The sequence below is a fragment of the Terrapene carolina genome, unplaced genomic scaffold, assembly GCF_002925995.2.
Source record: "Terrapene carolina triunguis isolate 2854851 unplaced genomic scaffold, T_m_triunguis-2.0 Scaffold727, whole genome shotgun sequence".
Taxonomy (NCBI): domain Eukaryota; kingdom Metazoa; phylum Chordata; order Testudines; family Emydidae; genus Terrapene; species Terrapene triunguis.
In genome coordinates, this window is record NW_020665078.1 from 126,860 (window position 1) to 138,459 (window position 11,600).

General features: G+C 60.0%; 3 protein-coding genes across 4 annotated transcripts in view; 2 read left to right on the top strand and 1 right to left on the bottom strand.

Moving 5' to 3' along the window:
- Positions 1–1,041, top strand: part of LOC112112939 (protein CutA homolog) — a 1,778-nt gene extending 737 nt beyond the window's left edge. The window contains exons 3-6 of the mRNA XM_024209033.2: positions 67–126; positions 271–316; positions 483–532; positions 795–1,041. Of these exons, the coding sequence (XP_024064801.1) occupies positions 67–126; positions 271–316; positions 483–532; positions 795–894 (256 nt within the window). The 3' untranslated portion in view covers positions 895–1,041. The remainder of the gene's footprint in view (positions 1–66; positions 127–270; positions 317–482; positions 533–794) is intronic.
- Positions 1,042–1,245: 204 nt separating this feature from the next.
- On the bottom strand, positions 1,246–10,170 carry PHF1 (PHD finger protein 1). Of its 2 annotated transcripts, XM_024209031.3 has the most exons (15): positions 9,481–10,170; positions 8,042–8,245; positions 7,879–7,960; positions 7,339–7,434; positions 7,145–7,254; positions 6,679–6,827; positions 5,333–5,428; positions 4,996–5,064; positions 4,792–4,915; positions 4,343–4,410; positions 3,466–3,612; positions 2,923–3,058; positions 2,718–2,821; positions 2,577–2,636; positions 1,246–2,191 (listed from the first exon to the last, which is right to left on the bottom strand). In XM_024209031.3, exons 2-15 carry the CDS (start codon positions 8,228–8,230, stop codon positions 1,879–1,881), a joined length of 1,743 nt encoding a protein of 580 aa, XP_024064799.1. In that variant the 5' UTR covers positions 8,231–8,245; positions 9,481–10,170; the 3' UTR covers positions 1,246–1,878. The 2 variants fall into 2 exon arrangements, 1 of the variants encoding a protein (XP_024064799.1); XR_002908648.3 differs by lacking the exon at positions 1,246–2,191 and having other exon boundaries at positions 2,923–3,047; positions 9,481–10,169.
- A 1,249-nt stretch (positions 10,171–11,419) lies between these two features.
- KIFC1 (kinesin family member C1) overlaps positions 11,420–11,600 on the top strand; it is an 11,316-nt gene continuing 11,135 nt past the window's right edge. Inside the window, exon 1 of the mRNA XM_026660178.2 lies at positions 11,420–11,497. The gene's annotated coding sequence lies outside the window, so the exon portion shown is untranslated. The remainder of the gene's footprint in view (positions 11,498–11,600) is intronic.

Sequence of the window (11,600 nt, forward strand, 5' to 3'; positions counted from 1 at the left end):
CTCTGGGAGGGGAGTGGGGGACTTTTGAGCATGGAGGACACTGATATGTATTTTTGTCCTGAGCAGGGCGATGGTAGAGAAGCACCTGGCTGCCTGTGTCAACATCGTGCCTCAGATCACATCCATGTGAGTGCAGGAGCCAAGTCCCCGGGCTCTATGGTCACTGCATTGGGCCTGGAATTGGGATGGGGGAGTGGCCTGGCCTCCCTGACTGGGGCAGGCTTTCTCTGTGTATCCCTCTCACCAGCTCCCCCTGCTGGTTTCTTTCAGATACGAGTGGAAGGGGAAGATCGAAGAGGACAGGGAGGTGCTGTTGGTGAGGGACCATGTGGGGAGAGTCTCTGTGGGGTGGGGCATAAATCCCCTGCCTGTGTAGGCAATGGGGAGGCTCTAGAACCCTGGGCTCTGCCCTGCATGTTTGGGTGGGGGGGGGAAGCAGCTAATGGAAACCCCCGCACCTTTCACCATCTGTCTCTCCCCAGATGATCAAAACCCGGAGTTCCCGGATCCCAGCGCTGACCGAATTTGTCCGGTCAGTCCATTGTCCTTCTGTCTCCTTCTCCACCCTGTGGGAGCCTGCTGGTGGGGATGGGCCTAGGGAATTTCTGGGGTGGGGGGGTGGAGTCTCGAGAGAAGGCTGAGCGTGTGTGGCAGGAGGGTTGCTGGGGGGAGGGAGAGGACATGAGTCTCTGGGGGGGTGGAGGTGGCAGGGGCAGAGTGGTGAGTCCCTGGGGGGAGTTACTGGGGAATCCTTGCCTGCTCCACCCCCTCTGACTTCCCCCATCTCCCTACAGGTCGGTGCACCCATACGAAGTAGCAGAGGTGATTGCGCTGCCCATCCAGCAGGGAAACGCACCATATCTGCAGTGGGTTGGGGAGACTGTGCCAGAGTGAGACCCCGTACCCCACAGCAGGGGACCGTCTGCCCCTACCCTGCCTCAATCCCCCTGTATGGAGACACCACAGGAACAGGACTCACCCCATGGAATTTTTTTTTGCGGGGGGGAACCTGCAGCCAATAAACTGCCCCCAACACACCAAGGTTGGCTCCTCATTCACAGCACACACAGCCCTGGTGTACTGGGGGAGCGAGATGGCGCCTGCAAGCCAGGACTCCTGGGTTCCCTTTCTGGCTCGGGGGGTGGGGAAGCATGGAGTTGTGGGGGTGGAGGCTGGCCTCCCGGGTTTTAGCCCTTCCTGCGACACAGCAGCCTGTGGTGCCCTCCCTCTAATGACCAGGCTGAGTCTGCAGCAAGCTCTTTATTGCAGGTGTCAGTTTGTACAGTCAGAATGGCGATGGTGACCACAGCATCAGCACACAGGGATGGGGGAGTGGGCACAGCTGGCCTGTGGGGAGGGGAACATATGCCGTCTGTACAGCAGGTTACAAGCAGGATGGATGACTGTGCTGGGGGGCACCCCTCTCCTCCCAGGCCTTGGGGAGCTGCCACCTCCCATTCCTGTGCCCCCATTCTGCCTTGGACAGCCCCATTGTGGCAGGGTGCCCCAAGCTCTGTCCTCCCCCCATTGCACTTCATTAAATAGAATTTTTACAGAATAATAAAAATGCAACAAGAAAATAAACCCTTTGAATACAATGAAGCATTTGCCCGGTGGGAGTGGGGAATGCCCCCCACCATCCACCCTAGGGCCCTTCTTTGAGCAGGACTAGGCAATTCCTGCCTTATATCCAAGCTGAGGGTGAGAGCCCCCCCAGTGCAATCCCCACCGCTGTCAGAGAGGGACAAATCCCTGACACTGCACTCTGTCCTAGGAGTTGCACTTGCTCAGTGTGTGTGTGTGTGTGTGGGGGGGGGGAAGGCTGACAACTCTCTGCAGCCCCAAGAGGGGGTGTCTCTCTGGCACTTCCCCTCCCCCTCAGAACATGCCCCCTCCACCCCATTCCACCAGGTATTGGACAGTGCCATCGAGGGTGACCCTGCGGGCCAGGATGCGGACAGCCTCCCCACGAGCCAGGCGCCCCATGGCTCCAAAGTAGCTGCTGCTGGTGGGGGCAGGGCCCGGGCACAGAGCGCTGGAGGAGGAAGGGGAGGCCAGGGTCTCAGGCTGGTGCTTGGTGCTGGGGGCTGGGTAGTTTGCGTGGGGCAGTGGAGTGTGGGTAGGGGGATGCTCAGGGCTCTCGCTCTCTGTCGCAGGTGCTTCGCGGGGGTCCGGGCTGGCAGTGGTGCTCCTGTTATAAAACAAGGTGGATCAGGGGAGCCTGCACCATGAAATGCTTCTCCCCCCCAGTCCCAGCCCAGAGCCTGCTCCAGAAAGTACCTGCAAAGCCCTAACATGGGTGGAGCTTCCCCCATCCTGACCCGAACCAGTTTTAGAACGCCTTTCCCTCCCAGCCAGAATCAATTCTAGAATGGTCCCTCTCTGCCCTCAGCCTGCTCTAGAACCACTTAACAACCCAGTCTGCCGTAGAGAACTCAGCCCTCGTTCTAGAATGTCCCATTCCTTGCTCTAGAGTAGATACCATCCCTTGGGGGCCTGCCCTAGAAACTGGCCTCTGAGCTGCCTCTAGGAGAGAGGGGCTGCTCTCCCGAAACCCTGTCCCTGCCTCCCCTCACCTCAGGGTCCGGGCAGTGTTGGCGGATGGGTGGAAGGAGGCAAACATCCTGATGGGAGCACTGTGGGCAAGAAAGAGTGAGAAATGGGGTGAATGGAGGGCTGGGCAAGGCGGCACCCCCACCCTGCCGGTCCCTCCTCACCTCTCCAGGCAGCGGGCGTCAGTGCGGCGGAAGTTGTAGGTGCTGGAGGTGCCGCTGTAGCCACAGTATGTCTGGCTAGCACTGACTGGGGTCTCCACCACCTCCTGCAAGGACGGACAATCAGTGGGGTGCCCAGGGAGGGTCCCCAAAGCCCAGGGCGGGGGGGGGGGGGGCTCCTGGGGCAATGCGGGAGGCTGTGGCATACCTGGGTGAGGGCTCTGTCCAGCTGCCACTTCTCCCTGCTGCTCCTCAGCTCCATGGTGTCTGTGGGTTCCGGGGGGACCTTGCGCCTCCGTGGCCTCCGGCGCCCTGCCCCACTGCTGCCCTGCCCTGAAAGGAAGCTGTAAGAGACCCTCCTTATCTGCACAGCACGCAGGGGGCCGCGCCTGCTCCACTGGGAGCCCAAGGGGGCTGGGTCAGTGACCCCTGATAGGAACGGGGAGGCAAGGTAGAAAGACCTGCCCAGGCCCTGTGCCCCCTCCTGACAATACTGTATCTGCTGCTGCGGACCTAACCTGGTCCCCACAGAACTTCCCCAGGGGGAATGCGGGGAGGGAGCTCCCAATGTCCTCTCCCTCAGTCCCCCATCACATCACCTCAGTGGTGTCCCTGCACTCCCACCCACCATGCCCTCTCCCCTGTATCTTCACCCCTATGCTGCCCTTCTCACCCTAACCCCTTGCTGGAGCCCTGGGATGGTGGCTGAATGTGTGGGGCAGGAGGAGTTGGGACAGCTGAGGCTGCTCACCTGCTGTCAGTAAGTGGGGGCTGCCCCTGGGGCTGCTGAGCCGTGGAGCCACCATGGCCCCCAGGGCACTGAGGTGCAGGAGGTGGCACTCGTATGTGGAGCCCAAAGAGACCCTTCCGCTTCTTGATCTCCTTCCCTGAAATAAACCTGGAGAAGAAGAGAGACCAGACTCAGATCTGCAGGGCAAACAGCTCCCAGGCAAAAGCATCAGTAGCGACAATGCAGGGGTGTCCAAGAGCCTGCATGACTGAGCGGGTGTGAGAGCCCGTGAAGACAGGTGCAGTTTCAGGTGGGTGCGAGGGCGTGGCAGAGTGTGCATCAGCTAGCGTGGTTCCAGGTGGGTGGAAGTGTGCGGAGGGGCATGCAAGGGCTGGTGCAACTGGGAGTGGGTGCGAGGACATGGTGGAGCATGTGAGGGCCATTGTGTGTGCGAGGGGGCAGTGCAATTCAGTGAGGGTGCAAGGGAGTAGCAGCACATGCGAGAGCTGGCATGGTTCCAGGTGAGTGGGAGGTAGTGGCGGAACCTGCATGGGCCAACATGGTGCAGCGTGCAATGGGGTAATGTGATGCCGTGTGGGTGCAGGGGCATAGCAGAGCATCTGATGGCCAGCATAGTGGAGCATGTGAGGAGGTGCGCAATTCAGTGATGGTGCAAGGGAGTGGCAGCACATGCAAGGGCTGCCGTGGGTCCAGGTGGATGCCAGGGCATGGCAGAGTGTGCCAGGGGCAGTGTGATTCAGCGTGGGTGCGAGGACGTGGCAGCACGTGTGAGGGCCAATGTAGTTCCAGGTGAGCGAGAGGCAGTGGCGGAGCATGGCAGGTGTGTGGAAGCAGGGGCCACACAGGCAGAGCAGAGTGTTACAAAAGCTCCTCCCACCTGTCTTTGTGGCTGCTCAGGGCACTCAGCAATTGGCTGTACCGATCCCTCTTGGGTGTATCCGAGAGCTGCAAGGACCAAATGAGAATGGATGAGGGATCAGTGAGGGCCATGGTCCAGAGACCCTCCATTGCCTCCTGACTTCTCCACCTGCTTCCACAGCATATCCACCCAGCCAGCTCCCAGCCAACCCTTGGAGTCCCTCCCACTCCATTCCACCCTCTCCCTGGGTACCTCTCACCCAGGTCCCCAACTTTCCTCTCTCTCCCTTCTCTCCCACTCCTTGCTCATTTCTCTCCCCCAGCCCTGTCCCCGTCCCCTTCCCCCTGCTCCCCATTCCTGCAGCCCCATTCCCCACCACTTCCCCCTGCTCCTTCTAGCCCTGTTTCCTCTCCCCCCACCCGTCATAGTCCACTCTCCCTGCAGCCCCCTTCCCACACCCAGCCCACCTCTCCCAGCAGCAGGTTGTCCCAGTTCTCGCTGGCAAACGGCAGAATCTCCCGCTCAAAGTCAAAGTATTTCTTTTTGCAGCAGATGCTAAGGTGATAGAGAATGAGATGGGCCACGTCCACCCTGTGGGGAGAGGGGGAAGGGTCAGTGCTGGCATGGTGGGGACATGTACTGGAAATGTGGAGGGGGGGAACCAGACTCACCATCTCAGGGGAAGTCTCCGTACGCTCTCAGGGCCCCCAGTGCAGACACAGCACTCGAAGACATAAAATCTGGAAGAGACCCGAGGTGTGTGAGGGGAGAATTAATCCTGGATCTCAGGGACCTCTCCCCACATGTGCCCGCACCTGTCTGTGTAGGGGAGTGAGAGGATCTCGCCTCCCCACCCCTGAATCTCCCTCTTGTCCCCTCACCTATATCCACAGGGTAGTGGGGTGGATCTCACTTCCCTCCCCAGTCCCTGCATGTCCCCTCACCTGTTTCCACAAGGGGCAGGGTGGATTTCAGCCCTCCACCTTGAGTCCCTCCATGCCCCCTCACCTGTCTCCATAAAGCAGTGGCTTGCTCAGACACTGGGTACATGCCTCATGGAACCACTGGGCACAGCTGCAGCACTGCAACATCTTCAGGTTCCACCTGGGGGAGAGAGGGAGGCTGAGTGAGCACATGACTGAGGGGCAGCCTGCCAGGGGCCCAGCACCCTCCCAACTGGAGAGAGAAAGGAGTTCACCTGGGGCATTTGCTGACCCACTCCAGGCACCACCCAGCTCTAGAAATGCACTCCTCTCCACCCCATGAGCAGCTCCAGAAACCAGGGCTTTGGAGCAGAGCCCAGAGCTGGAGCGCGGAGCAGCTCCGAAGCAGCGGAGCTGCAGGTTTTTGCCTGGAGCTGGAGTGGAGCCGGAGCACAGCTCCAAAACCCTGCCAGAAACCTACCTTCTAGTCCAGAAACCCCATCTCATCCAGCCTAGAAAAATCTCTCTCCCTTGGTGCAAGCTGCTGTAGAAACCTGCCCCCTCCACCACACAACTCACGGCAGAGACTTCATCCCAGTCTACAGCCACTCAATCTGGAACTTGTACTGGAAAAATCTCATGCTGGAAGCTGTTTGGGGAATTTGTTTTACAAGGACCATCCAGCCTGGCTGGAGAAAAGAGCCTACCCCAACACAAGCTGCTTCAGGGACCTGTGAAAACCTGACCTGACTTTATAAACACTGTGCTACTCCCATGCCAAAAAAATCCAATTCCAGAAAGCACTCCAGACTCTTTTCTAGAAACTGTATCTAACTTCAAAACCCAATCTAGAAACCCACTAGTTCAGAGCTCACTTCAGTACCATCCTCCCAAACCAGAACTGGTCATAGAAAAAAGTTCCTCACATATTTAATTATAGAAACCCCCCCTCCCCACCATGGACTTTGCTGTGGAGACCTCATTCAACCACAAGACCACTTCTAGAAACCATGCTCCCTGTTCTGAGCTTGCTCTAGAAATCTCTGGCTCCAACACCTGCTCTCGAAATTGACCTCCCTGTGTGAAGCCTGCTCCTAGAAACCTCTTCCAACTCCAGAACCTCCTCCCAGTCCAAAGCTAGCTCTAGAAATCCAAATCCAAATGGTCTTGCTGGAGCTAGATAGAACTCCTGCTAATTTATCTCTGAAGTTGGAAATCCCTTTGGGGCAGAAGCAGTGGGTAGGTGTTACCTGCTCTATCAGGATCCAAATTGAGGGGCCTAGTTGCAATCTAGATCTGAAATCCTGCTGCTCAAAACGCCCACTTTGGCAGGAACAGGAACATTCCTGATTCCTGCTCTTCGTCACAAAGAAGCAGATGCAAGGGCAAGTGCTGACCTCAGGAATCTGCAAGACCAGAAGGGAAACTTACTCTCCAGGGCCTCCACAGTAGCAGTAACACTGCTGCCGATTGGTCAGGTGTGCAGGATCCCACTCCAGAGCCTTGAACTGATAGGGCAGCACCAGCTTCATGCTCAACATGGCCTTGGCATAGGGGCCTTTCTTGAGCGCACCACCCCTCTGCAAATGAGAGAACAGAGAGAGGGCGTGTGAGACAGGCTGGACACAAATCAAACAGATCCATCCACAGAAGGACAGGAATTGGGAGGGTGGGGGGCCTTGAATCAGAGGGATGCAGCTGCTGGGGGGAAGGGGACTCATGAGGGGATGGGAATGAGAGAGGCTAACCTGCTGGAGGGGAGCAGGAGCTGGGGGGGACACTTGCTGTGTGGGGGACAATAGGAATCAGGACACCCCACCCCCTTTTTATCAAAGGCATCACTGGGGACACAAGGGGATGATGTCTGGCCTCCCACAGCTGCCAGCCCCGTGCTCACCTTGGTGGCCACAGCGAAGACACACTGCCGGCACATCCATGCACCAAGCACCCCAGCCCCATCGCTGCTCGCATCCAGCACTCTGGGCAGGTGGCACTCCTGGTGGTAGGCTGCAAGGGGAGAGAGCTGGTGAGAGAGGAGAAAGGGGGTCCCAAGATGGCCAGAGGATGGCAGAGGAGGGGAGCACCACTTACTGTGCCCACATTTCTCACACCGCACCAACTGGTTCTCTGGGCTCACGGACTCCGAGTAACATACGCAGCAGATCTGCTCCTCACCGGGCACGGCGGCTGTGGGAGAGAAAGGAACCTGCCCAATTAATGCCTTGCTGGGGGCAGCCCAAGGTTGGGATAGCAGGGGGCTGCAGGTCAGGACTGAGGGGCACCAGCAGAGCTGTGCATATGGAGAAAGCATAGGTCTGAGTGAGGGGCACTGGCAAAGCTGTGGGTGGGAAGCCCAGGCCTAGGACAGAAGGAGGCTGTGAATCAGGATTGCGGAGTACCGGTAGAGCTGTGTGTGGAGGGAGCCCAGGGCTGCGGTAGTAAGGGGAGGAGCAGTGGGTTGGGAATAAGAGGCATCAGCAGACCTGAGAGGGCTGTGGGTCAAGACTATGGGGCACTGGCAGAGCTGCGGGGGGTGGGAGCCATGGGACTGTGGGCTTGGAGTGAGGGGCATGGCGGCAGAGCTGGGGCTGTGGGCTGAGAGTGAGACTACATCAGGACTCCAGTGCTCACCAGGGTTAATGTCCTTCCAGAGCACCAGGAACTGGGAATTGTCCTCAAACTGCACCAGGCAAACCTGCCGTGAAGCATCCACCTGCCAGAGGAGAGAGGGGTGAGTGAGTGCAGGGACAGTCAGAGGAGGGGGCCCTAGTGTGTGTGTGTGGGCTTCACTCACCTTCTTGATGGTACCCAGATAGAGCAGGCCATCGGTCCAGCGGGCCAGCACATCCTGCCCCTCCCAGAAGCGGGGCCGGCTGGGAGCCGCAGAAGGGACCGGGGCAGCCGGGCGTTTCCAGGGGCCGGAGGTCAGGCGGGAGGTCGTGCGTGTCACCCGGGAAGTCTGAGTAGGTAGCTCGCTCGCCATCACATTGTGACCAATCTGCCATGTGAGGGGAGAGGGTCAGTCACCTGTCAGAGCTCAGGACAGAACCCAGGATTCTTCATTCCCAGCAATTGCATCCACTCCTGTGGGGTTCCTTTACATAGCAAGGGGGCATATTCTGTGTGAGAGGAGGGTCATAGATCTGGGGAGCTAGCCTTGGATTTGGGGTACCATTTATTAGGGGGTCTTCCAGAGTGAGGAATGTCTCAGAACCAGGGGTCATTTCTTGGAGGGAGATCAGAACTACGGAGGGATTCTCTAGGGGTGTCTCAGACCTAAGGGGCCTGATCTGGGGTGTCCCAAATTCAGGGGGCCCTCTCTGTGGTATCTCAGATCTGGTGGACCGAACACTATGGTGTCTGGGATCCTGGGTTGTCCTCTCTGGGAGGGTCTGGGATCTGGGGATGTGTCAGATTCAGGGGACCTGCTCTGGGATCTGACAGTTTCTCAGATCTGAGGAGCCCAGTCTTGAGGGTCTGAAATTCAGGGGGTCCACACCGAAGTGTCTGGGATCCAGGAATGTCTTGGAGGTGGGGTACCCTCTCTGGGGGATCTAGAATCTGGGAGTGTCCCAGATTCAGGAGGGCCTCTCTGGGGATGTCTGGGATCTGGGGGTATCTTCAATTTGGGGGGCATCTTTGGGGAGTCTGGGGGTGTCCCAGGTTCAGGGGGCACTGTCTTGGGAGTCTTGGATTTGGGAGGGGTCTCTCAGGAGGATCTGAAATTTGGGGTGTTCCAGATTTGGGGGGGCTCTCTGGGGGGATTCTGTGACCTTGGGGGTGTCTTGGATTCAGGAGACCCTCTCTGGGAGGTAAAAAAATCTTGGATTTGGGGGGTCTCAGTGGGGGGCTTAGATTTGGGGGGGATCTGGGGGCCCTCTCAGGGATGGTTCTGGGGCAGTCTCTGATTCAGGGGCCCCTGGGATCTGAGGGTGTCCTGGATTCGGGGCCCCTCTCTGGAGTGTCTCAGATTAGGGGGCTTTCTCTGAGGTGAGTCTGGGATCTGGAGGTGCCTCAAATTCAGGAGGGCCCTCTGGGGTGGGTCTGGGATATGGTTTCGCTCAGACTGAGGGCATCTCAGTTGTGGGAGCTCTCAGATGTGGCAAGAAGGAAGTCTGATTTGGGGGTGTCTCCTTTTGGGAGGATGGAGGGGCTCTCTGTAGCTGGGCAGCCCATCTCTCTTCCCTGCGTGGGGGAGGGGGTGCTCCCTCCCTCAGCCTCTCCTGCCCTTACCAGGTCTCCGAGTCTCCTGTGAGGGTGGGGGCCGGCTCTCTCCCCTCCCCAGTCTGGGGAGGGGGGGCTTCTCAGGGCTGAGGAGGCTGCCCCGGCCCTCAGGGGCTAAAGAGCAGGCCCCTCTGCGGCTCCATCCTAGAGCTGAGCCCAGTGACGCAGCAGCAGCAGCCGCCAGAGCAGGGAGGAACGAGGGGGGATGCGGAGAGACGCTGGGGGAGGGGACCCCCCTAACGCCCCCCTCCTGGCGCTGCCTGCAGAGAGGGCCCTCGGCACCCCCCTCAGGACCCCCCCCTCCCCCGGATCTGCACTGACAGTGGAGCACAGCACTAGACAGCTAGGGGGGGCGGGGGATCTTCCACCTCTTACGATCCCAATTCCCTGCGCCAGCCAGGGTGGGATCACGTCCAGCTCCACCTAGAGGAGCCAGGCCCTGGACTCCTTTCCCAGCGCCCTGAGCCAGCCAGTCCCCACCCTGGGCCAGAGTGGAAATGACACCCCATAGAGGGGAAAGGCCCCATGTCTCCTTCTGCAACCAGCCCTGGGGTCACTCCTGTCTCCTTCCCTCCCCACTGCCCCCTCCAATGATCCCATTCTGCCCCCCTCCGTAACTTTGTGCATCCTCTTCCCTGCCCTGTCATCCCCTTCAGCAACCCTCTGCCCTGCCCTGCTGTTAACTGCCCTCCAGCTGCCTCTTTCCCTTCTCCAGGCCCCTTCCCTCCTGGATCCACCCTCTCCTCTGTCATTCCTGCCCCCAGCCCCTGCCCCTGCCCCACCCTCTACTTCTCCCCTTCTGCCCCCTCCACATTACTCTCCAATGCCCCTTGCTCCTGCCTCTCCCCCCACCCTGTCAGCCTTACTCCTGTCCCCCCCAATGCCCCTCCCCTCCCTTCAACTGCCTCTTTCACCCCTCCCCTTCTCCCCCCACCCTGTCATCACTACTCTTACCCCTCTCCCATTGCCCCTTTCACCCCTACTCCTGCCCCTCCCTCCGCCCTGTCAGCCCTTCTCCTGCCCCTCGCCCACTGCCCCCACCATCAGCCCTAATCCTGCCCCTCCCCCACTGCCCATCACCCCTACCCCTGTCACCCCTATTCCTGCCTCTCCCCTTCTCCCACCCACCCTGTCACTCCAACTCCTGCCCCTCCCCCACTGCCCCTGCCATCCCTACTCCTGCCCCTCCCGTCTTCCCCATCAGCCTTACTCCTGCTCCTCCCCTCAACTGCCTGTCACCCAGACTCCTGCCCTTCTCCCCATCAGCCCTACTCCTGCCCCCTCCCACTTCCCCTGCCACCCCTACTCTTCCCTCACCCCATCAGCCCTACTTCTGTCCCTCCCGCACTGCCCCTGTCACCCAGACTCCTGCCCCTCCCACCCAGACTCCTGCCCTTCTCCCCATCAACCCTACTCCTGCCCCTCCCCCACTTCCCCTGCCACCCCTACTCTTCCCTCACCCCATCAGCCCTACTTCTGCCCCTCCCCCACTGCCCCTGTTACCCAGACTCCTGCCCCTCCCCTCAACTGCCCCTGTCACCCAGACTCCTGCCCTTCTCCCCATCAGCCCTACTTCTGCCCCTCCCCCACTGCCCCTGTCACCCAGGCTCCTGCCCCTCCCCTTCTCTCCCCTCAGCCCAAGGCCCTAAACTCTACTCCTGCCCCTCCCCTAGCCCCGCCCCCAGACTGCCGTTGGCCGGTTGGCGTGTGCCTTCTACTAGCCTCCGTCCTTGCAGCGCGCGGCCACAGCGGCAGCTCCACTGGGTCACGTGTGGGCTGTTGGTAAGAGGAGGCCGCCGATTGGTCGGGGCTCGGGAGGAGCCGGCCAATCGAGAAGGTGAAAACAGCGGATTGGTTGGATCTCGAAGAGGACGGGGCCGTAAGGAAGCGACCAGCCAATTGGCTGAGCGCGAGATGCGCGGCAGCCAACGGGCGGCGGCTCAGTGGGGGCGGTTTGAATTCGAACCCCGCAAGGAGTCGGAGGAGGCTTAGAAGAGTTAAACTAGCGCAGCCAAGGCGATAGCTGGTGAGAGGCGCGCGGGACCCGGACTGTCCCCCTCCCCCCGCTTCCCGGTGGGGCGGCGCGCGGGCTGGACTCCCGGGGGGGAGGAGAGAGGCCCTGGGGGGGG

Bases quoted from the DNA above. Each gene is read 5' to 3' on its own strand.
- PHF1 (XM_024209031.3), bottom strand. From the start codon at position 8,230: ATGGCGAGCGAGCTACCTACTCAGACTTCCCGGGTGACACGCACGACC. The intron at 7,255-7,338 runs GTAAGTGGTGCT...CTCCCCTTGCAG, and splicing joins GTGTGAGAAATGTGGGCACA to CCTACCACCAGGAGTGCCAC. The intron at 5,429-6,678 runs GTAAGTTTCCCT...TCTCTCCCCCAG, and splicing joins TACTGTGGAGGCCCTGGAGA to GTGGAACCTGAAGATGTTGC.